General features: G+C 36.0%; 1 protein-coding gene across 10 annotated transcripts in view; it reads right to left on the reverse strand.

Moving 5' to 3' along the window:
• The window catches only part of ptprt (protein tyrosine phosphatase receptor type T), a 259,071-nt gene that overhangs the window by 77,707 nt on the left and 154,929 nt on the right, over positions 1-26,435 (reverse strand). For 6 of the 10 annotated variants that reach the window (XM_089134443.1, XM_089134444.1, XM_089134449.1 and 3 more), the window contains 5 exons: positions 26,288-26,390; positions 23,278-23,551; positions 13,152-13,188; positions 11,208-11,264; positions 2,364-2,499 (listed from right to left, as the gene is read on the reverse strand). In XM_089134443.1, the coding sequence (XP_088990569.1) occupies positions 2,364-2,499; positions 11,208-11,264; positions 13,152-13,188; positions 23,278-23,551; positions 26,288-26,390 (607 nt within the window). The remainder of the gene's footprint in view (positions 1-2,363; positions 2,500-11,207; positions 11,265-13,151; positions 13,189-23,277; positions 23,552-26,287; positions 26,391-26,435) is intronic. The other 4 variants (XM_089134448.1, XM_089134447.1, XM_089134450.1 and 1 more) reach the window with 1 other exon arrangement.

Genomic DNA, 26,435 nt, shown 5'->3' on the forward strand with positions numbered 1-26,435 from the left:
CTTCTTCATGAGTCGCTTCATCATTGTCTGAATCCGGTTTGAACATAAAAGGCTAAAAGTTTTTGAAATTTCCAGTGTATCGTGAGCTCAGAATTATAAGGTTCTATCTCCACTTTTGGTCGAAATTGAGTTTTTGACATAATCTGATCCATTAGGTGTTTATTAATGCCTGTGTGGTGTTATTTTTGTAAAAAAAAAAAAAAAAAAAGATTAATAGATAAAGCAACAATAGAAGATTATATTACATAACAGTTTTGCCAGCTGGGATGTAAAAACTTTGAAGCTCAATATCTCAGAACTACCCTAAACGAAGATAGAACCTTATAATTCTAAGCTCACGGTATTGAGAATGAGGCGTTGACGTCATTTTACAGTGCCCCTCCCCTTTCCGCCATGTTGGTAGGATTCCCACGACAAAACAGTATTGATTACGTGAGGAGTTTCTCGCAATACCGCACTGTTTTACCATGCCTGGAAGTAACTGCTGCGTTAAAAACCGATAAAAACCCTGGTAACCGATAGCGTCACCTACCATCATGACCGAATGGCTCAGACCCCGCCCAAATAGCCACGTGACTCCTCATTCTCAATATCTGTGTGAGTACAAGCTGTTGAAGCTCCGCCCTCTGTGCTCAGAGGAGGAGCTCATTTGCATTTAAAGGAACATACACAAAACGGTGCGCTTTTGCTCACCCTCAAAAATGTATATTGAAATGCTATAAAACATATCTGTGTGGTATTTTGAGCTGAAACTTCACATACACACTCTGGGGACATCAAAGACTTATTTGACATCTTGTGAAAACCGTATTATACCAGTCCTTTAATACAAAATGTTCAAAAACACACATATATATCTAATGCCAATGTAGTGTTGTCTAAAATATTGTTTTTTCGATACATATCGATACTGAAATATAAAAAACTGTTCTGATACTAATTTCCCGCAGGCCGCAGTATCAATACACTTCATTCCTGCTGCGCTTTCTCACTCTGTATTCTCTCTGACAGCGAGTTGACACACACCCGCCTTCTTTCACTCACTCATCTATCGTGTTGGTGTTACAGTGCCTGAATTTTACCATAACTCTTCTAGTTCTCGCAGGTTTCGCATGCACACAAAGTCACCTCTCAAACAGCTCACAAGTCGTAAACACAGTCGGTTATATGCTGTGTGTTAGCTATTACAACAAAATAACCTCATTGTAAAAACACAAATACATTGAGTGACCAAACATTTAGGTGAGATAACTGTCGGTCACGTTCTCCTCCGGGGGACGAGGATTACATACTGTATGTAACCGAGACATTGTAACTTCAATTAAAATCTGTTCATCCGCCTAATTCATATGGATTAGCTGTTACGATGCATCATGTACTTTTTGGAGCTTGAAAATATTGACTGACTAGATTTTCAATGGATAGACAATAAATGGGATAGTATAAAACTTATCCATATGGCAAAATCAGTATTTTTCAAGGTATCGTATCAAAGTTAGAAATTCCAGTATTGTGGAAAAAAATACAATCTAGTATAAAGATTTATGACATAATATTAGTATTTATAAATATAGGTAATGCAAAATGAGGCACGCATAAAATTTCTAAAAGATTTAATATTAAATGAAAATTCACGAAAATATTTTAAAACCGAGTTTAATGATAAATAACGATGCATTTACAATGTAGAAAGAATGCAGATAGCTTTTTGAAACTACCACTTCTATTAATCTCAAAATGGCCAAATATCGGCTTATTATATATGTAAGATTTTTTAATCGCATCCCATCTATCTCAAACTTTAGTTTTGACTTCAATTTAAAGGGTTCAAACCTTAAATAGCAGGTCAGACAAACACCCCCGTAATTCCTGTCCAGACTAAATAAACCTTTCCAGACGGACACTAGAGGAAAGACCTACAGGAGTGTAGAGCTGAGAGCGAGGTGTGTTGGTGTGCGGCAGGGACAGCGGAGGCACTATGGTGGGCTCTTGTAAGGCACATGGACATGAGGGGGTGTGCTGGGGGGGTAAAGATGGTGAGAGGAAGTGATGTAATGAAAGAAAGCCAGTGTGCATGTTTCACCAGGAGACACAAAAGCTGATTATGTCAAAAGCAATGCTAACTAACACCCTCAAATTCCCTTGAAAAAGAAATGTGCCTCAGCTATAGTACATTCACTCTAAAAATGCTGGGTTGTTTTAACTCAACTTTGGGTCAAATATGGACAAACCCAAACGTTGGGTTAAAAATGGCTGGGTTTGTCCATATTTGACCCAAAGTTGGGTTAAAGCAACTATATATACAGTACATACATTCTATTATCCATCATAATGTGGATAATAAAAGTGTGTGCAAGCAGTACCTGCGTTTGAAGGTGAGAAGAACGCCCAGGAGAATGATGACAAACATGAGGATTCCCGCAATGACGCCTGCCATCTTTACCGTGCTGTCCACCTGTTTTTCAGGCTCTATGTCATTGGAATTCTGGGTAGATGCACCTTTAAAGCAACAAGTACATCACAAAGAAGAGAAAGGGTCTTTAACTAAGACAAGAGCTGTTGAGAAATGTACTATGGTGACACATACAAGAATCAAATGAAAACACGTAAAAATGATGCCCGATCAAGCACGTCCCACATTCACACACTTTCATTTGCACAATCAGTCCCACATTCAAAATTAAATTAATTCAATGCATTTCAAATTTAGACAAAACAAATGCACTAGTGACAGTGATCATTACTGTGTGGCGGGTCTATGGCAAAGGGAAATCGTTTGTTCAATGGCGTTAATTCACAGGCAACAGACAAAAAAAAAAAAAAAAAAGACCTTAAGGAGCTTTTCAAATACTGGATCACTGTGGTGAAATGAAACACTTTAGGGCCTTTGGATTTCGGGTTAGAGAATGCAAATAAACTGAAAGACAATTCAATGCAATAAATGCAGGCATGAAATATGGATACAAGAATGATTAGAAATGATTCATGCAGATGTACAGTGTGTGTCTGTCGCATACTCGCATGCACCACATCTTGCAGGACGTTTTGTTGGCGATATATTGTTATTTTGATATCTGTATAAAATCTTTACAACCATGCATGACTTTTAGAAAATACGGTTCAGATTAGCGTGGCTCCACACCAACGGCTCATTTTTCCTTCATCGGGCATGCAATTCTACTGTGAAATTGCCATTATTTCTTTAAAAGAATTTCAGATGTTTCCGTAATCACTTTTGAAAAGATCATAATCATCTTGATATTTTTGCATTTTATTTTTCAAAACATGAACTAAATGAAACATTCCACCATCTACCTCAATCTTAATGATGCAAAGAAGAAAGGATGTATATGCATACTTTTTTTAAAATATAAATAAATGGTTGCATAAAATATCTAAACCTGAGAAAAGCGTGTAATCCCTGCTTTCAATGATTAAACAATTATGTTGTATTTTTACCTTCACTTTGCATTTAAGAGAATTTTTCTGAACCTGCCAGTGCGACATCTTTAACAATCTGCTGCATATTAACACATTGATCTCTCTATGTGGGTGGTTTTCTTTCATGTAAGCGCAATCATTTTGATTTATTTATTTCCCTCAAACCGTACAGTTCTTTAAAGCATGAGAAGATTAAACATTTAAAAAAAATTCTGGAACTGTATGCTGAAGAGCTAAACCTACACAAAAAGTCCTTTTATTAATCAGTTTGGCTTGTTTTTCAGTTCTAACATATAAATATAACTATTTTCCACAGTTTTGCTTTTCACAAAAGAAAACATGACATGTACTGTGCATATGTGAGGACAGCGATTTGCAGTGACATAACAATCAGAAATCATTCATTTCCAATGAGTTTGCGATCTAATGGGCCATTGATTTTGCAGTTAAAACGCGGGTCAGTTGGGGGGAAACATGGGGTCTAGAGACGTGTTTTTTAAAAAATGTATTTGTTTTAATCCTCTGGGGTTGACAAACGTGCTGGCACTTTTTGGTGGATTTTTTATGGATTACACATTTTATTTTTGTTGGTCATTTATGCTTAAACATAAGCAATACATTATTAGAAATAACTTTTATATGTGTCCACTTACAATGAAAACAAACCATTTTGCTTTTGTAAAATAAAGGGAAAAATAAAATAAAGGTGCGCTTTCTGCCGTCTCGTGTTTGTGAACTTTTCTGTGGAAAACGTCACAAAAATGAAACAAAACTCAGAGAATAGTTTGTGACCAATTAGTTTCTTATTTAAATGAAAGTGATGCGAAACTACACCAAATGCAATTTGGGTTTCGAAAAACCTATTCTACTGAAACTGCTAATTGTTATTTTGTTGAACAAATTAGAAGTAAACTTGATAAAGGTGGTGTTGTTGGAGCTGTGTTTTTAGACTTCACAAAGGCGTTTGACACTGTGAACCATAGCTGTTTAATGTCAAAACTTCAGAATTTTAATTTATCAAATGCTGCCTTGATGTGGATGAAATCATATCTCAGTAATAGAAGTCAATGCACACGAGTGGGTGATAAATGCTCTTTATTTGCTAGTTGTCCTACGGGGGTTCCTCAGGGGTCAATTTTAGGACCGATTTTATTTAGTATTTATATTAATGATCTGCCTCAAGCATGTCCAGGTATAGATGTTATAATGTATGCAGATGATACTGTGCTTTTTACTCATGCAGGAACTAAAGAACTAGTCGCAAAAAAACTTTCATCTGCAATGGTGGAAGTCTCAAAATGGTTAAATGAGTCTTGTTTGTCTCTTAACATAAGTAAAACTGTATGCACGTATTTCACTGCGCGAAAACAAAACTCTGTGAATCCAGATATCATATTAAATGGTGAAGCAATTAAATTTGTGACGCATGTTAAATATTTAGGAATAATAATAGATCAACACCTGTCATTTAAAAAGCAAGTAAAAAGGGTTATAAATAATGTTAAATTCAATTTGAATAATTTTAAAAGCATCAGGCACCAGCTCTCTGAATCAGCTGCACTTCTTTTAGTACATACTCTGATTTTACCTCACTTGTCGTATTGTATAACATGCTGGTCGCAAGCAGATGCAACTACACTTAAACCAGTGCACTCCCTGCATAAACAAATCATGAAAGTGTTAGATAAAAAACCAAAGGACTTCCATCATTGTACGATTTTGCAAAAGTTGCAATTTTTAAATATGAATAATTTTGTGTTTTATACTGATGTGTGCCTGATGTACAAAATTATACATAATCTTGCCCCACCCCCTCTTCAGGGATGTGTGACCCATAATGGAAATGCAGGTAGGACTAGAGCATCTGCCAGGGGAGATTTGGTACCACAGTACAGAAAAACAGCCTTTGGGCAAAAAGCTTTCTCAGTTAGAGTAGTGGGGTTGTGGAATTCCCTACCTACAAACATTCGCAGCCTGAATAGCTACTCAATCTTTAAAAATAAGCTCAAGCACTGGCTACTATCAAAACAAAATTGCAACCACTAATGACTGAACTGTACTTTATTTGTTTTATATTTTGGTTTTAAATTTTATAATCTACATATATGTACTGTGATGCTTCATGTGGTGTATATGTAATGTATGTTATTTTATTTGTCTTCCTGCCCAGGGACAGCAGATGTAAACTAGCTATTAGCTAATTCTGGTGCAATTACTTTTAATTGTGCATTGTCCCTGTAAAAATAAACAATAAAATGAAATGAAAATGAAATGAGAATACCTGCCACACACATTTACCGTCTATAATTCAGCGCATATGTCTGTTCACTTTTCAGAGCGCAGTCAGTCAAATCCATTCAACTTGAGGAATGCTCTAAAAAAAATCATTCCGCGTTTTAGCTACAGCCTTGACTTCAAATCCATTCCACTTGGCTCATTCGGAGTCCAGGCAGTTCAAAGTCAGTTTAATCACCGTTCTATATCAATGCGTTGTTTTCATTGAAGCGCACACACAGAAACATTCAAGAGCAAAGAAAGTTGTTACCAACGCTGCTCCACAACTTAAAGTAATAAATTAGCTTCGCTACCGAAACGCTACATTATATTTTTCAGTTTTATAAGCTCAAATGCTCGCCTTGCTCTGTTCTGTGGTTCGCGTTCGTGACTCTCCTGTTCGAACTCGTTCAAACGAATCTTTTTCCGAGTCAATTCGTTTAGTTTGTTCATTGAATGAACCAAATGACACGTTCATTTTGATAAACGAGTTCGAATTGGAGAGTCACGAACGTGCATCACAGAACAGAGCAAGACCAGCATTTGAGCTTATAAAACTTAATCTTTGTTATTGATTTATTAAATGAGCGATTGTTTCGCTTGATAAGACCCTTATTCATCGTCTGGAATCATTTAAAGCCCTTTGAACAGTTTTCAGTTTGCACTGAAACTGTCTTTTGGACCTTGAACAGTTTGGTTCCCATTGAAGTCCATTACATGGAGAAAAATCCTGGAATGTTTTCATGAAAAACCTTAATTTCTTTTCGACTGAAGAAAGAAAGACATGGACATCTTGGATGACATTGGGTGAGTAAATTATCAGAAAAAGTTTTTTTTTATTAAAGTGAACTACTGAAAAGACAAAGGTATGAATCTCTCTCGCTCTCACTCTCCATAATTAATTCATATTCATGAATTCAATTCTAAATGCTTTAGTTTGTTCATTCAAATAAATGTGACCTTATTCACTTTATCGTATTCATATTATTTAAAATGCTAGATCAATCGAGCGTAACTGATGAAAATAAATCATTAAAATTAACTATTAAATTAACTAAAAATTAACTAACTATTTTGATGCACTTCGCGCCGGGTGGTTGTCAGCCTCTACGTGCTGCAGAACCCCCAGTTTTTTAGCATTTAATAATTTATTTGTATAGTAAACACTTTAAGTGGGCTATTTAAAAGTGTTATTTCATACATTATGTTTTTTAAAACATACACGTAGAGTGTTACGTCATATTGTGTGTAGAGAGAATTCGTAGGAAAAAAAAAAAGAAAAAAAACTCCTGAGCTACAGCACTCTTGAGCTCAAGTCCGCCGTCAGTGTTGTGTAAGGTATAGCAGTCGGCAGGTTTTTTGTGTTCATTTCTATTTCCTGTCGCAGTGCAGGCTCTTTTATTGTATATGACACTGTAAACAGCCCAATAACCCTTTTCTTTAAAGGCTTAATTTATGTTCCGTTGACATTACAATTAAAAGCAATATCAATAAAGTAAAAAATGTGATGTACAGTCAGGTTGAGGTGTACGAGTGTTCTCACTGATACGCTTTTTTTTTCACTCTGTTGTGGTAGTGCCTCGAGGACACATCATTCAGGCAGGACTATTGTTACCATATCTTCACGAACCTTTCCTCCTTTTGGTTTGCCATGTTTGAAAGATCTGTATGGAAGAGCTTCTGTGCTCCTATTGGTCAATATCACAGATGTGACGGAACCCAAGGTGGAACCCAAAAAAAAATGAAACATGATATAATAATCAAATAATAGATTCTTGCGTCCCGATGCCCATTGTCGTTTACGAATCATCACGACACCCTACGCCCAGTGAGTCGTGCCTAAATTGGGCTGATATTGTGTAGTCTGAATGCGGCAGGCAAGACATATATTTTAAACTGGAATTCGAAAACGATCAGAAGTTTAGTTTGTTCTGACCTTTGAAAGAACACTAAGCCAATCTCTTCTAACCTCGCTAGTCTTTGGAGTGTTTTAGCCAAACACTTTTTAGCTCCATCCAGAGCTGTCAGAAGGTGAAGGCAGCGCTATGGATGGTTTACGTGGATGGACTATGTGTTCGCCTGACTCTATCAATGTGGTGACTGAACTCCATGTCCTCCAGTCTGCTCTGATCTGATTGAGTTCAACAGTTCATGATCCACACACACATCCTAATAGACTCTTTCGCCATGATGTGGTTCTTTTCTGATACCATCCTCCCAACCAGCACTCTCTTCACAACAACAATATTAATCTTGACCTACCCATTTTGACTCATTTTACCAACCCTGTAGCCCTCAATCGGGTCATGGGGTCTATTCGACCCCAATCGACTTTTACTTAATAAAAAAAAAAGGTTCCCTTCATCTCAGTGGAATAAGATTTTGTGACTTTTCATACATTATCTATCTATACACACACACACACACACACACACACACACACACAAAAAAAAAAACTCGGTTGTTCTGAAGATATGTACTGTAAAAAAAAAAAAATTACACTTCTGGTCTTCGGGGTCAATATAATATGACCCCACATTGAAATGAATGGGAAATGTTAAAAAAAAAAAAAAAAAAAACTAAATATATTTTCTTCATGTGTCAAAAAATAAAATAAAAAATAAAATAAAATAAAAAAAAATTCCGGCAAAAATCTGAAAGTTTTTACACAGAAATGAAGGCCTAGTAGTAGTGCATAAATGCAATGTATCATATAAAAAAAAATAATATTTCAAATGCAAGCTAAAGGTGTATTTGAGGAATTGTGTGGTATATGGATGCAAAAGTACTTTATATCTCCAAAAACACAGCATTAATGAATAGATGAGAAGTAAACAAATATATATATATATATATATATATATATATATATATATATATATATATATATATATATATATATATATATAATTTGTATGAATAAAAATGTATATTTTTTTGTACAATTACTCAATCAATTGTTGGGGTCGTACAGACCCCGAAGCCCAGAAGTGTAAACAGGAAACGAAAACCATTTAAATGTTAAGACATCACAAAATAGAAGTGATTTTGTGATGTCTTCAAGGGTTGGTAAAATGAGTAGAGCTCTATATGTCAAAAAACAGATGAATTTTTAGCACCAATACTGATCAATTAAAACACACGCTGCCCTTAATTATAAACGCTCGCCATGCATTTCCCTTCAACCACTTGCTCTCCAATAAAAATATGTGAGTATGCAAATCCTTTTATTTTGATGGGGTAAAATTAAGTATCAAAGAGGAATTATTATCAAAGCCCATCATATTAAAACTTAATCCCTACCATATACAGGGGGCGTTGGAGTGGGTGCATTTTAATATCCGACATTCAGCGATACTCCGTGGTTCTGTTAGCGTGTGAAAAGGTACGTTTGTATAACTTTATTTAAAGCAGGTCTGTAGGCCGAGGGATTACGTAAGGGTTTATATGGGGGTGCATATCACCGTCGAAATCTCCACGGCCATTGTTCGCCAGTCGACGGGATTACGGATGCATCGTTGGATGCATCTAACAGGATTACTAATCTCAAATGGACTCAGATTAAGATTAGGCAGTCATGTAAACAACCCATGATGCTAATGGCTCAAAAAAGTGTCCCCCTTTACCAAATACAAAGAGGTTAAAGGGTGGATTTTAAATACAGATGACTTAAAATCCCATTTGTGTCCCGAGTGTATTTGGGTTGAAGCATTGCTGGTGTTTTTTGTTAAATTGAGTTAAATTCCAGATGGGAGCACTGAGAAACAAAGGGCATTTGTGTAAACTGTCAATTGATTTCAAGCTCAAAGTGTCCATGCATAATTCATGATGTGTTGTGTTTGTTTCTTTTGCTTGTTTTTGGGACTGTTGGGACAATGCGGAAAACACAACCATGTTTGCTTTCTAATGCTTAGTGAATATTACTGGCCCCAAAAAGTGTTTAATCTAAAAATGCATGAATTTCATTGCCTATGAAACAAAATATCAATCTGCAAATAAATATTATTCATTGATGCAAGTTTTAAAGTTAAATACTGTATAAATGTTCATTTAAAACCCAATAATCTTCTTTTAGTAAAAATATGCTTGAAGAGTGTGCTTGTACATTCTTTCTTTACAATAAAAGCAGCTTGCTTTGATTTGTTGATTCAAGTTTCAATTAAGTGAGCAATTACTTTTTAGGGCCAGTGTGCACTCAAATTCAACTCTCAAAATATAATTATGATCCTTATAACGGCGTGTCAAAATATATATTTAAAATGTAAAATGACGACAGCTTTAATCTGCATAATTCAGACGATTAAGCATTGTAACGGTTCACTGGCTGGCTAAAAGTCGACTATCTCCTGTGCAACGCAGATATCCAGCAGGACCCTTCAGAAATGTGAGACATTTTAGTGCAAGCAATTTGTAATTACAGTCAGGGCAATTGAGCATATTGTATGTGACTGTAGAGTGAAATGGAGAAGCAATGAGACGTGGACCATATTGCACTGGAACTAAAGAGCTGACACCTGTGCATCTGTGTGTGTGTGTGCGCAAGGGCTTCACATCTGATCTGAACAAAATCCACTCTTCAATATATAATAGAAGAATTATGTGAACATACAAAAAGCAAATATAACAAACACACTCAATACTTCCACACACACACATTGTATGCTGTATGTGCACATGAATAACACAAAAATACAAGCGTACTAATGCACACAAAAAACATGCTGGCAAACACACAAACATGCACACACGCACGCACACTCACTCACTCACTCACTCACTCACACACACACAGGTTATGCTGGCAGGGTCAGAGTGTATGACTGGGGTTATGTTGGGTGAAGCGGTCACATGTAAGGGGTGGAGTTTTGAGGTAAGGCAACGTATATCAATTTATGCTCACATTTTGCTCAGAAACTTATTAAGCTCTACTGTAAAATATCTTTAAGTATATCCACATTTAAATAATGGTCTGAATTAATAATAAAAAAATGGATATAAAGCCACCCATAAAATTATATATTTTATATACACGCACATATAAAGCCAGCCATAATAAATATATTGACCCCCAGTAAGCAACAGATCATTCAAAAGCAAGATTATGTAATTTCTAAGAAGGCAATATTTGAATAAAAATAATAATTTAATAATTGTTTCGGAGCATAACAAGGTCATGAGCAAAACTATTGTAGAAGGGGTATTTGTTGTTTTAAAACATGAAATATTAATATTTTATATGATCGTTTAAAACATGTGGGCGGCACTATACATTCTCGGGGTATCAAATTACATTAGTGTCAATGAAGTCAATGAGAATCAGCTAGACTTTTTAGTGGACCAGACATGCAAAAAAGGCATTAAGATGTCGATGGAGAGAAGCAGAATAAAGGAACAAGGTCTGGAAAAAAAAGAGAGAAGGAAACAACAGCAGAAGAAATGTGGATGAAAAGAACAAAGAAGAAAGAAAAGTTTGACTATGGTATAATATTCACCTTCACTGGGAATGACAAGTATGTAGGGCGTGGTATTTTGTCCCCTACCTATTACCACTAAGACAAGGTTTTACGTTCCAGGCCGGCATGCATGAGAGAAAAGAAGGAAAGAAAAAATAGTCTAAAGAATTATGCTTTCAACTTGATCATCTGAGCTTCCTTCCAGTGAGTAATATTTGGCTGGAAAGGAAACTGAAATGTATATGATACAACAGGTATAGGCTAATGCGCAAGGGAAAATTAAAATTACTCCAGAATCATCTAATGGAACTGACAGAGTAGGCATAAGAGTTAGAGAAAATCTTATCATTTAAAAAAAAAAAAATGCAATTTATTTTTTCCAAGTTGACGCCTTATGTGGCTTTTGTTTCCAATTCTATGAAAACTGAAAAGAATAGTAAAACTGTAATAAAAAGAAATGTTTTAAAATACATACATTTAGGGGGAATACACTAAGACTGAATTGCGTCTAATGTCATTTTTTGCCTTTGCATTGTTTAAGCACTCGATTCAATAAAATGAATTATGCAAATGAGGTGACTGTGCTAATGAGACTACAAAATGTGTGCTGAATTTAAAATTGAGCGTTACGATTCTCCATCTTGCATGCCAGTTCAGAGGATGCAGCAGATTTATGCATTTTGACATACTTAACGGCGAGCCACACCGGAGGTGGTTCCTTAAAATACAAAAAAATGCACTCTGTGATCTCTAGACAATGAAGACAAACATATCTTACTGATATATCGTTTACCGCCTACTTTACGTGGGAGGTAATATTTCCACATTAATCGTACCAGACACAAAACGCTGGGTTTCATGAATAAGGTGCAATCTAATGCACACAGAAAATAAATGTGTTTCAATTGAAATGAATGGAAATGACTTCATTTAAATTCAGTGCAGTGCTATTTCATTCTCGTTAAACTTGATTGTATGCGGTGAGTAAATAAGACGAAGGTTTTTACGTGCAAAAGTCACGCAACCGTTTTAGTGAATTCACCCCGTAATCTAAACCTATTAAAAACTCCAACATTAAAACGACAATGAAAGGTAGAGAAAACTTAAATGTCTGTATTCAAGGCATCACAGTTTTTAAACCATGTCTTTCTAAACAAAAGTAATTGTTTTTTTACAATCATAAGAACCCAACTCAGGACGGATCTATCTGGGATATGAAAGGAAAACAGGCCATGGGAAGAAAGAAAAAAAGCCTGACATGGAGCAAAATAAAATGAGTTCAGCAAAACAAACAAGCAAGCTTATTGAATAAGATGGAGAAAAAAGCCAAAAGGTATGAAAGAAAACTGGAAAAGAAAGAAAAATGCGATGAGTCTGTAGCGCTGCACGGCTATAGTGTCTCTTTATCCGTGATGTCCATTAAGTAATAGAAAGTCTCTTGTGATTGCTCTTTTCCTGGAAGTGATTATGTAAAAGGGTCTTTTTTTTACGGAGAGAGGGGGAAATGAAATGGAGCAAAAGAAACTGAAAATTGTTGGCCAGAGGCAGATAATCATGCAGGTAAAATAAAATGGGATTTCAGTTTTTTCAATGAAACCAGGAGCGCTAATCTCAGTCTGATGCCAGAGGTTTTTCAGACTGTGCAATGAAAAGACTTCGTCCTTTTTTAAAAGTTATATATATATATACACCTCATCATGTTTAGTAATGGGTTCCACTATGAAATCAAATGTCTATTAAGAATACAGAGGAAATGACATTTATAATATTAGATCTGCTTAATTTCAACCAAAACATGACTTGAGTTTCATTGAGTGTGTTTTAAACAGAACTATCCAAATATCAACCCAGCCAAAGAACATTTCCAAAGCATGTTTCATCTGAATATACAAAGAAACAAGCAAAATAAGTGAATAAATCAATAATAATAATAAAATGTGGCATTCATACAAACTAGTACAATAAGTGAAACAATTCTCATACCTTTGGTAGCTAGTCGCACACAGTTGATTTTGGTTTCCTGGAAGAGGAGAGGAAAGTTTGTGTTTTAATTAAATGTCAAAATGATACTGTATTGAGGAACATTGTTTTTGTCAAGCTACAGTGATCTTAGTAATTGCAACACAATGACGTGCGGGTTATTTTCCATCATGAGGTGCATGACATTAAGAAACAGTTAATTATATAACAACATTTCTAATGATAGTGAAGGATTCACAAATGCAGTGCCAAGGCCGAAACAGAGAGAAGCCAACATTATTGTTACCCTTTCCCGGAAACACTTTACTTGAAGGGGTGTGCATAAGACTAACATGACACCTTCATAATCATGACATGAATATGAAGGAAGTTGTATGCATGTTTGTGACAACTGTCATTAAGTGTCATTCGCTCAGTTATGACATTGTTTGAGATGACACCTTGACATAAACAATACATCATAACCTGTCAGTGGTTGTCATGACAACTTGACATTACTAAGACAACACAACCTGTCATAAACATGACATAGCAGATTAATGATCAAACTTAAAAAAACCACCTAGCTTTATTGGTTAACATTACATTAAACTGTCAGCTGGTTGGTTTTGACATTGGCCATCATGAAGCCATTATAACTTTTTAATGACAAATTCAATTAGTACCACTGTAGTTGAGGTCACGGAAAATATTCATGACACAGTTATAATGGCCTCAAGACAGCCAATGTCACAGCCAACCACATGACAGTTTAACTTAATCTAACGTCAAGATGTCATAACAAAGACATCTCAAACAATGTCATATTTGCATTCAAAATGTCATTATTGAGCGAAAGACACTTAATGACAGTTGTCATAAACATGCATAAACCCTACTTCATATTCAAGACATATGTCATGTCATGGTTATGAAGGTGTCATGTCAGTCTTATGCACTCGCCTTCAAGTAAAGTCTTACCCATTTCCCCATGCACGTAAAGTCACAACAGCTAAGTTAAGTAATGGCATTTAATTAAGGTGACACAACTTGTACATATCATACCACATACTGTACTTGTTTTGATCCTAATCATATTTAAACAATAACATAAATACAACTGTTCATTTAGATGACAAAAAAACAAACATTTCTATTCTATTCAATAGCATTCATGGCTGCCTTAAATGCCAGTTATGACGATAAAAATCTCACTTGCATCCTTGGAATGCCATGTGTGGCGGTGACAGGTGTTAATTAGTCGGCAGATTTGGGCGTGAAGTCTGCATGGAAGTTTAGAGCTCTGAGACAGGAAGCCAGATGCTACCATGTGTTTCTGTGAGCGTTTACAACAGCCACTTGTTTTGAATAGATCTCCTGTCCTTGTGCACCTCATCTCAGAAGACACGCAAACAATAATGCCTTCACATCACAGGGCCTTGGAAGGTTTTGCTAATGGCAAGTTATATTGTATAGAAGCCTGTGTTGCACATCTGAAAAGTGTGTCAATCTCAGCGTTGGCACAGCGAGCTCTTTAGCATTAATCGTTTTCTTCTATGCTCATCTATCTCTTTTATTTAAACTACTGTCTAGGTGGAGCAACAGTTTGATGAGAATATTGCTAGTTACCCAACAGAAACTCTGGTTTAATAGCACAGACATTTGAAGGTAACTCTATCGTTTATTTTCAACACAGCAATGCAAGAATGAGCATTAAATTGCATTCGCAATGCACATGCCCAGAGTGTGCTCGTACCCTGATTAATGCACTACAAGTTGCATTTGATAAAAGCAGCTAAAGGTCAGCCTAGTAATAAATAAATCTCACAAAAACACAGCAGAATTCAATACTAATTTTTCTCTCTTTTTTTGCTTTATTTAGCACCACTCAATATCACTTAGCTGTATTCTGCATAAATCATTCAAGTGAATACATTAGTGTTTTTTACTCTTTTAATTCCTTTTATAACTGTATCATTTTTACATCTTTTTAAATTCCTTGTATAACTGTTTTAATTTCCCTTGCTTTTATTTTGTAATTATTTTAATTCCTTTCTAGCACTTTGAATTACCATAGTGTATGAAATGTGATATATAAATAAACTCGCCTTGCCTTGGCTTGACAAGTGCATACCAATAGCTGAAGATCTAAAATAAGTTAAAATGGTTGGTTCAAACTCATTTAATTGTCTTATTTATATATATAAATGATCTTAAATGTTAAATTAACAGCACTAAGATTTGTTTTGATCTCACATGGCCTGCACTGTGTTGGATCTACTTAAAATATACTGTACATGCACCATTTTTGCATCATACTTTTTAAGTAATCGGAATAATTTGACATAAAATAAACAGGAAAACCTCTTTTATGTGTACTTAAATATTTGAGTTCAATTCTTTACTTGATATATGTAACGTGATGCATTTATTTTTAAGTAAAGAATTTTGTGTGAACTTAAGTAAATATTTAAGTAGACAGGTATAAAAAAGGTTGTTTTTTTTATTTTAAGTAAAATTTTTCTAAGGCGGGATTACTTAAAAAGTATGATGCAAAAATGGTGCATATATATTTTAAATATAAACACATTATAAATCCAACACATCATTTAGTGTATGTTGACAAAAACAGACTAAAAAGTAGTCATGCTTTTTTATTTTATTTTTTTTTTTTGCTATAAAATTAACATGGAATAAAACGTAATGCTATAGTGTGTGGTTGCTAAAATGCTGCTAAATGTTGTTAAGGTATTCTGGGTGGTTGCTTGATGGTTACTTACTATCTCAAGTCAAAAAAGTCAATCCTAGAGTTTATGACATTCAGACCCCTACAGTATATGGCCCCAGTCCATGTAAATCCATGGTATTTATCATCTGCCAGCTCAAAATCTTAAGTTGGATTGCTTAGAAAAGTAAAATCACAAATGTCCTCAACAGGATTCATGAGTTCATTTGCATGTTGATTAAATGACTAACCCTAACATAGTAGTAATGAAGCTCATCTTACAAAACACCACTAATAAATCAATCAGAAAAGCATGTTGAAGAGGCAATAGAGGCAGTCTCTCACCAAGCATTTATTTTATAACTTCACTGTGCCATTATCAGTGCCACTCTTCAGAAACACACTTCATTGCACATATCAATTTGGCTCATGAGAATCAAACCCAATATGAGTTTCTCAAATACATCCAATGCTAATGAATGCAAACACACCACAGACCTCAACTCACACGGTTGACACTGAAAAATTACCCGTCAATGCAGAGGAAAAGGGCAAATACTAACACGTGACCTTGCTGTCAGTGGCGGTTTGTCCCATCTGATTGTGGCATTGAAGCAGTGGGTGGATTGACACAGTGAAGCAGAGAAGGGTCCATATGTGAGCAGACCATCTGTCTGTCACAGAGTGCTATCGGACATGCGGGGTCAAACACACTAGCCAATGTAAAATGGGTGAAAGTAATACTGTTCGAGTTTTAAGAGGATTTCCCATGCAGATATGGATATATATGGACAATGTTTTTTATAAAGATTTTTTTTTCCAAATAAATGCTGTTTTTTTTCTGTTTTCAACATAATAATAATGAAATGTTTCTTGAGCAGCAAATCATCATATTAGAATGATTTCTGAAGGATCATGTGTAATGATGCTGAAAATTCAGCTTTGCATCACAGGAAGAAAATACTGTATGTTTTAAAATAAATTCAAATAGAAAACTTATTTTAAATTGTAACAATATTTCACAATATTACTACTGTTTTTACTTTATTTCATACCTAATAAATTCAGTGACTTCTTTCAAAAACATTTGACATTTTTTTTACTGACCCTAAACGTTTTAACAGTAGTGAACGGCTCTCTGAAATATATCAAGGTTCTGAAATTCATGTGTTTACATGTTATTCTTTGGTACTTCCAAAAATACTATGATTGAACTTCAGACAGTACCATACTGTAGTATATGATCAATCAAAGCTCTAATACCATTATATAGAAATTATCCTGATTTTAACGGTACAAGACTATTAATTTGTTAACAGAAAGTTTCCTTACTATATGCGGTAAATAACTGTGATAGATCTAATGTAATTTTACTGTAAAATACCAGTTTTGGAAGTGAAAAAGAACAACTCATTGTATAATACTTGATGTATTTTTGTTGAAATAACTGTTCAACATGTTTTTTTGTTTTTTCTAATCAGTTTTGTACATTAGGGTTTTATGTTACATGCAATGTTGTTAAATTAGTGTTGTTAAAATTTCAAGAGTGTTACCATGATGGTGTTTAATGTTTGTGCGAATTACACTATGCAGCTTTTATATAATGGTATTAACTCTCATGTGGAAGAGCTGCTTGTGATGAGCTTTGATTGATCATGTGACTCTCAACATCAATGCTGTGATTGGTGGTTCTCAGTGTATTGCAATGGTACAAATTTCAATATGTCAGTAAAATAACATTATATCAGATATCGAAATACGGTTTATTACCGTAAATTTTAAGTCTGTAAAACCAACAACGTTGCTACCATACTGTATGTTTGACGGTAAAGTTCTGGCAACCACAGCTGCCAGTACGGTAGCTATTTTATTTATATTTACAGTGTACATATCGAAACTCTGATGCCATCACTGATTTATGGTACCACTCCAGAACTTTTTGTAAGAGAAAAGGGTGAGAAGAAGGAGGTGAGGGCCGCATGTTAACGGTGCTTCGTTTCTGAGAGCAGCCGGAGCGCTGGGACTTGGGGAATGGAATAATAGGAGGGGGTCTCGGCTGATGGGAAACATCCCTACAGGAAGTGACAGCTGAGCTATACTGTCTGCCCCTCCAGTCAAATAATTCACTGACAGACTGTCAAAGGCTTTTTACGATAACTGTGTAATGACGGGGAGAAAAACGCAGAGAAAGATGGAGAAAGAGGTATGAAAAAGAACTAATCTTTGCGGCACAGGGCAAACTGTGAGGTGAGAAAAGAGACTTCAAGTATACATTTAACTCAATTATTACTGATAGACTACGCTATTACTGTTGGCAGATTGGATATAAATACTGAATTTTTACATTTTCTAAAGGAAATGTACAGTAAGTGATGCAGTCTGTGCAATGATGCTAAAGTGTTGTGGCTCATTGTCAGGGTGTTGCTAAGGTATGCCAAATTGCTCTAAGCATGTGTGGTTACTATGATGGTTAGGATGATCTGAAACAAAATGGAAGCAAAAAAGAGAAATGGGACATGCATGACAGTTTGGAAAGAAGGTAAAAGAGAGACCATAACTCCACAGACCAATCCAACTGACTGCAGTTTACCAAGCTTGAATGACACGTTTGCATTGATGTGTTTAAAAAGAACATGGGACTCTTATGACAAATGCTTAATGGTTAGCTTGAGAAGTTGAAGAATATGGATTTCATGTCACTGTCCAGCATTTTGCCATGCCTACTAGAGCTAATCCACATGACAGCAGATTTACAGTCAATAAGTTGTTTTAGTTGGTCAATTCTGGAGCATGTTATGGATTAGTAAGTCATTACAGCAGTTTTTTTTGCCACGCTGGCTACAATTCTCTTCTGAGGACAACAGCTACTGCTGGAACCCAGGAACACATATCTATTAACAAGGTAAAAAAGTGCAAATACATTGTTTTCTGTACATTTTGGGCCAATAAATTGCAAACTGTATAACACTATACTACACTATAACTATTAATTTCCCCCAAAACCACAAAGCAACCACCCAGAACTCACATAGCAATGATACAGCCATTCACACCATTAGCAACTATATCTTGGGACCAGAATGTCAGCGAGACTTAAACTCTTTTGACTTGGACCAGTCAGCAACTAAATCTAATAACCACCCAGAACACTCTAGCAACCACATGGCAACCCCCTGGTAACCACCCACAAGACCATGGGACGCGAGTTCAGCACGGGCAATCACTATTTGTTTTTGTTTAAATAAAAGTGCATATCTAGTTGCTTTCTCTTTTTAAAATCAAATTATTTGTCATAATCAACTGTTGTGTGTTGCACAATCAGGCTTATCAAAAATAAAACAAAAGAGGGGTAACAAAATCACAAATTAAAGTGCATCGCAGAGTTCTGCAGTATTTTGAACAGATTTTGAAATGGGATGCTTATAATTATGAATTATGAACACGGGTATGAATGATTACAACAACCTCCTGAGGCAATCATCTACACATTAGGGGCTCGGGAGGAAAAACGCTCCAGTGAGAATGAATAAAAGAAACATGCAGTACAAAATGACAAAAGAAAAGTGGCATCAGCCAGTCGTCTGCATGGAGGTATTTGAGACAGCAGAGCTACAATTTCAGGAGCTGTTGCTTTCGAGAGTAACACCTCCAGTCTGGTGAAAAGTATTACCAAGAGGATTAGGCAAAAGAAACTAAAAAACAAAACAAAAAAACAATGACACGAGTTGCTTTTGCTGTCTATAGTCTTTCCATTCATACAGAGCACTCTGTTTTTCATAAAGAACAAAGGAAAGCATGACAGCTGAGTGCAGTGTTAGGTGTAAATGAAGATAGAAACAGCAAGAGTTTCTTTCAAAAAAACGTGTGAAACAAGCGCGAGACGCTTCAAAAACACTCCCAACCACCGCAAGAGAGAAATGTTTTGTCTCCATCCAAATACTATCAGCCGCTGATGAACTGTACAGAACAACAGGAAGAGGGAGATATGCTAATTAACCCTTGATTAAGGCTATTCCTATTTCATTTTTTTCAATTAAAAAGCAATGTTCATGAATAAATGAATAGAGCTAAGGATTTCACTGCACTGCTCAATCCGCTTCAAGCTGGATTCGAACCGGCATGGGAGATGGGCGCGCTAACACACTCATGCGCCTCTTGAGACCGGGGGAGTGAGGTTTTACTAGCTTGCCTCCGTTACACTAACCACCATAAACCTCACTCCCATCAGGGTCACGGCACCAATCTAACCGGTCTTGACCCGTTCCAAGCTCGAACCCCCGTCTCCGGCAACAAAGATACTAAAAAACACAATTTCCATTTCACATGGAGAAAATGAAAACTCTAAATGCAAACCTATTGGATAGTAGGCGACAAGGTACACAATTTGGACATTTCATAAGGTTTTTCAAATAAATAAATCAATAAATGAAGTATCAATCAATAAATGAAATCAATAAATTGTATATTTAAGTTCAGTAATTTCACTTAAATGGCAATGATAATTACCTATTAATTGTTATTTAAGTGAAATTACTGAACTTAAATATACAAGTTTGATAAAAATCATCATTAAAGAAGAAAATTTCAAATGGCATTTAGAGGCTTTTGCATCTGAACTCTTCAAATATTAAAATAAAATAAAAACCAACCAATAAACCAAAAAACGAACATTTTATTATTCCTATTATAATTATTATAATTATTTTAATTCTAAAGATCATCTTGTACTTCAATTTAAAAAAAGGAAAATCTGGCGTTTTCTTACAATTTGATTTAGAAATAGTGCCGCTAAATAAATATTTCTTGTGACCATTTAACACTTGACCATTAACACTGATGAAAACATTTTGCATGCACTTTTTATTTGTGGCCTCTGAACAATCAAATCCCGTGGGCTTTTTGGCCTATATTCATGCGTGGATCTCTTTTTTCTTATTTTACACTTGACCATTAAACACTCTATTTATATATATATATATATATATATATATATATATATATATATATATATATATATATATAATAGCTGCCACACTCCAACAAACAGTGATCTCCCCTTAACAGGTCGTGGCTTTTAAACGCAAGCTGTTTTCCTCTAGAGTGTTTATTCCCATCAGAGCGACACGTCAGTGGAAACAAAGTGCCGCAAACTTGTCCTTTCACTCGCCACACACCGAAGACAGGACGTTCTTTGCGGGTTCCATTTTGTTAAAAGCTGCATGTGTCTGTTTCAATCTCTGTCTAGTGTGAGTTCAGCCACTTAAACGAGTGAGTGCCTCTTCACAACTCCGTATCCCTCCTTCAGAACAAAAGACGCCTGCAGAGGCAATTACTTGCTCTTTTAGCCCGAGTGTCTGCGGCCCTGTTCACAAACACACCGGAGGGACAAAAGCAAGTGGAGGAATCCTAATTTAGCTTAGAACAGTTTGAGACCACCATACTGTCCCTCCGCTTCTCGCCATCTCTGGCAAGACTGATGTGATAAAGTGTATCAAAATTGACCAGGTGCTATTAGCAGTGCCAGGAGAAGCTCTGTGGGCAGCGGCGCTCTGAGATGGCCGCGTTCATGAACTGCTGCTACACTGAGATCCAGAAACCGCAGTATTTTCGTCTTTAAAGGTCGAACTTAAGATGAGGAGGAAGCAACCTATGATTGGCTTAAGCAGAGATAAGAAAAAGTATTTTTCACCCCCCCAAATTACACACTTCATCTTTAAGCAAATGAAAAGGCCTTTAAAAGTCATGCTGGCATTTCGCCTCTGTGGAAAGTATTAATGATGACTAGTAAATTTAATGTGCACTACAGTTCCCTGCTCATGCTGACATTATAGAGCAAAGATCGTTCATTAGAGAGCATTGCATTGTATTGCTCATTGGAAATGATCTTCTGGTTTTGTGAAGTAACTTTTACAGTGGCCCCTACATGTATGTGGACACTTAAACATCTCTGAATGTTTACATATATATATATATATATATATAGTGTTTTCTTTCAGAACATACTCCGATAATCTTTGGATATTTACAGCTTTATTTTTTACAGTTTAATAGAAGACTTGAAACATGCACTTGGTGGGATATTTTGTTATCCAGTGTAATCACATTATCATGTGATGCTTTATTGTCCCAAAAAATTTAGAAAAAGCAGAGATATTGTTTTCTATTTTTATGCGTAAATATCATTTATGCACCAAATGCATCAAGTCAATAAATGAATCTACTAATGACAACTGCTAGATCAAGCCGGTTTGAATAGCTAGCAATATGACAGGTAATCCAACCACTGAATTGCGCCGTGGAATAGAGAAAAAATAAAAAAAAACAATGGCAATAGGGTGACCAGTCCCAAAATCTAAGCCGTTGTCCTGATATCCCGAATCTTGCCCCAATTGTCCTGAAATTTACACACCAAAGCAAAATCTTGAGTATAAAACATTAATAACTGTCCGTGGAGCTTGAGTCGTCCGCCGGCTGCTCATTGGCTGCCGTTTCTTTTTTTTTTTTGCAGTTCTACAAAGATACCGTAGGCGCGAATTTAGATAGCTATGCATTAATTTTAATTCATACGTTTTGTTGACATGGCTGGTGTGAACCCTAACACGCCGCTAAAAAGCAAAAACATATCTGCAGGTACCAGGAGGAGTGGGTGGGGAAGTATATATTTAAAATATATAAAAATTATTTTCAAATTTTATCTTTTATTATAGGCTATGTAGTCTAATATCAGATATCAATATCTAAGATCATAGTAGGCCTACATACAATCTCCCCTCCCCCTCGTCCTGAATTTCAGCCAATCTCATCTGGTCACCCTAAACGACACACATTTACACCGAGCGTTTCTCGAACACACTTGGAACAAGGTAAGTTGAAAACAAATCTGAACTACCAACCTAAATCCATATTTTATGCATGAATCTCCAATCAAATTATCTGGGTCACGGTCTGAGGTTGTTTTTGAGTGCTTTTCTCCAGCCGCCTGAGACTGAGGGATCGAATTGAATCAAATCCAATCAAATCGGGAACCACATACTTCAAAACGCAGTGCCACTCAGCAGGCCCAAGCAGAGCCTTTACAGAGCGCATTATGCCTGCTAAATGCTAATGTGTGAAATACATGTATAAATATTATTCAAATATCTCCCGTTTCTATGATAGTCTTGCAATTTTGGAGGATATACAGCAGAAGTCATGTTCAACTAGACTTTTTAACATGATGAGAACTGGTGGGAAATATACTCGATTGCCATGAGGATAATGACATTGCAAAGAAGTTTCAATTTTAAAATATAATTCATCATTTCATTCTGGGGTGAAATATGACCCAGCCAGGATTCATGAGATTTCCAAATCAATACTCAAGCGTCAACATTTATCAAGAACAATGAACTGGTAAATGAATTAAGCAGTAAATGAAACACTCACCCCATTGGCTTTGCTCAGGGCCTGAAAGTAAATGCTGTAGCTTTTGGCTGGTGACAGCGGTGCGTTCCAGTAGCCATTATAAGTCTTGTTGTCTCCTATAGTAAAGGGCTGTACCACAGCGAGGCTAACAGGGGGAAGTTCAGCAGCGAAATAGTGAGGTGAATCCAAGATGGAGGCATTTCTGAAACTAACAGGAATGGAGAAACACTCCAACACATCAGCGGCTCGGCGAACTTTCTTCTTCCGTTCCTCTTGAACCACCACTTGATAAGCACTAGAGAAAAAAAATAAGTTGCATTAATGAACTAAATATCAAAACAAGGACCTAATATGTCATTATTGTAGTTTCTCAAGAATATTTAAGGAGTAGTTCACTTTTAAAAAAAAAACAAAAAAAACTTTTGCTGAAAATGTACTCACCCCTATGTCATCCAAGATGTCCAGGTCTTTCTTTCTTCAGTCGAAAAGAAAAGAAATTACGGTTTTTGGATGAAAACATTCCAGGATTTTCTCCATATAATGGACTTCAATGGGAACCAAACGGTTCAAGGTCCAAATGAGAGTTTTAGTGCAGCTTTAAATGACACCAGACGATGAATAAGGGTCTTATCTAGCGAACAGATTGGTCATTTCAAAAACAAATAAAAAAGTTTAAGTTTCATAAGCTCAAATGCTCGCCTTGCTCTGTTCTGTGATGCGCGTTCGTGACTCTCCTGTTCAAACTCGTTCATTAAAAAGAACAAATCTTTTTTCGAGTCATTTGGTTAATTCAACGAACGAAATGACTCGAAAAAAGATCGTTGATGTCGAACAGGAGAGTCACGGACGCGCATCGCGGAACAGAGCAAGGCGAGCATTTGTGCTTATAAAACGTAAACTTTTTAATTTATTTTTTAAATGACCAATCGCTTCGCTAGATTATTCACACCTTATTCATCGTCTGTTGTCGTTTGAAGCCCTTTGAAGCTGCACTGAAACTCTCATTTGGACCCTCAACCGTTTGGTTCCCAATGAAGTCCATTATATGGAGAAAATCCTGGAATGTTTTCACCAAAAACCTTTATTTCTTTATGACTGAAGAAAGAAAGAGGTGGACATTTTGGATGACACGGGTGCGAGTAAATTATCAGCAAATGTTTTTTTTTTTTTAAAGTGAACTACTCCTTTAATGAAGAGGCTCAATATAATTTTTTTTTTTAGGTAAAACGTGAAACCTGTTCACAAGCCATTTAATGAGAAACAAGATATTCAATGAGAAAACAGTAGGACATGACTTGATTCAATGCATTGAGAATTATAAAAACTACCGTTTGTCTTAAGAATAAGAGTAAGAATAAGACCAGCAGCATTGCATTAGGAAAAGTTAAAAGTGTACATTTTGATTTCATATTTCTTTAGGCATATGCTTGCAGCCTCTTGATTTGGGAGATATCTTCAGCTAGTGATGGCACATCCAAAAAAGAGAGAGGCAGTTGTGCCCGAGGCAATTTAACAAGCCATTAAAACCATCTAAGAATCACAGAAGGCCCTGTCAACCATCAAGAATTCTCTAACGCTAACAACTAGCTGCTAAACATCTCTATTAAACACTCTTTTTGGAAAAAAAAAAAACTCTTTAAACCTGCATGAGATCCAAAAATACACAGCTTCTCCTCATGAGAGACAACTACGAGGCAGGCGATGCGGTAGAGTGCCAGCAGAGGGAAATCTCTACTACGGTAATTAGCTGGAGGGGAGGTGTGCATGGGGCTTTTGAAAGTGCTCATCATGGGGAGGCATTGGAGAGAGGCACGTGTGTGTTTCAGAACACGGTGAATAGATAAGGACATTTTTTGAGCTCCCAGTGCTAATAGTACTTGTTTGCAATTATGTGGTCTTACGCCAAGAACATACTTCCCAATTATGTGCAATTAGGGAAATGTATGTTTCGCCGAAAAGACGTGGCAAATTATCCTAGCCTCTAATCTGGTATCTTTCATAAGGGATAATTTCCCATGACCAAAGAGGCCTGTCTGCTTTTTTCTTTTAAATACACAGGATCTCCATTTCAAACTAATGGCTTTAAGTGCACGCTGAATGTCGTGTGTTGTGTGTCTGCTGTAACCCCGGTCGAAAGCTTCTGTAATTATAAACAATTTTCAGTTGCGGATTTTTCATAAAGACGCTTATGGATTGCCAGGGTCATATGCTTTATAGAGTACACTAACAATGGAAAAAACATCCCCTAATTTATTTCCCCACTTGCTTATTAAACATGCATCACTTTTTTAGGTTTCACCCTTAAATATATATTAAATATAAATATGCAAAAATGAATAACAATTGTAAAAATATAATATAATATAATATAATATAATATAATATAATATAATATAATATAATATAATATAATATAATATAATATAATATAATATAATATAATATAATATAATAGTGCATGCAATCAAATAAATGTCCGCCGAACTCCCATTGCACATCAAGGGTGCAGTTCTTCCAAGTTAGTGGCAACTTGCAATTTCGAGAATTTGCCAAAATCTGTTGCACATTCACAGACTGAATTTCCACACAGAGAAAGACTCTGTTTGTGTGCCAAAACACAGCCAAATGGACCAGGATCCCCTTGAAGGCTTAGCATACAAATGATGCTTATTTGAATGACTGCATTTAAAAACCCTCAGAACCCCGAGTGAATCAACAGTAATACACTTCTTCATTCAGACTATGTGCTGAACCCCTCTTCGATGATTGGAGAGGATGATCATGGGCAATTTCGTGTATTCTTGTCTTTTAATGTGTTTCGCATCTGTCTTAAAAACTAGTATCTACAGCTCGAATGGCTGATGTTTGGACCAACAGCAATGTTGCGATTTTAAATTCACTCATATCCTGAGACCCCATTTGACAAGTACTTTCTAAGACAATGTGGTAATTGCATACAGTATCAATCAGTGTAAAACAAATAAGCAAAATACATTGGACTAGCCAGTGGCATGACGAGAGGCAAACTCACCTGACAGGAGCCCCTCGTGATTGGGCGGGTTTTAAGAGGACGGTGATTGTCGTGTCCGTCTCATTGAGAGGAGAGTCGGTCTCATATTCAGGCATGGATGGAGCTGCAGACACAGAATTGTGTTAAAGGACAAGGACTATAAAGAAAG

Source organism: Pimephales promelas, chromosome 8 (genome assembly GCF_988280905.1).
Source record: "Pimephales promelas chromosome 8, fPimPro1.hap1.1, whole genome shotgun sequence".
NCBI lineage: Eukaryota > Metazoa > Chordata > Actinopteri > Cypriniformes > Leuciscidae > Pimephales > Pimephales promelas.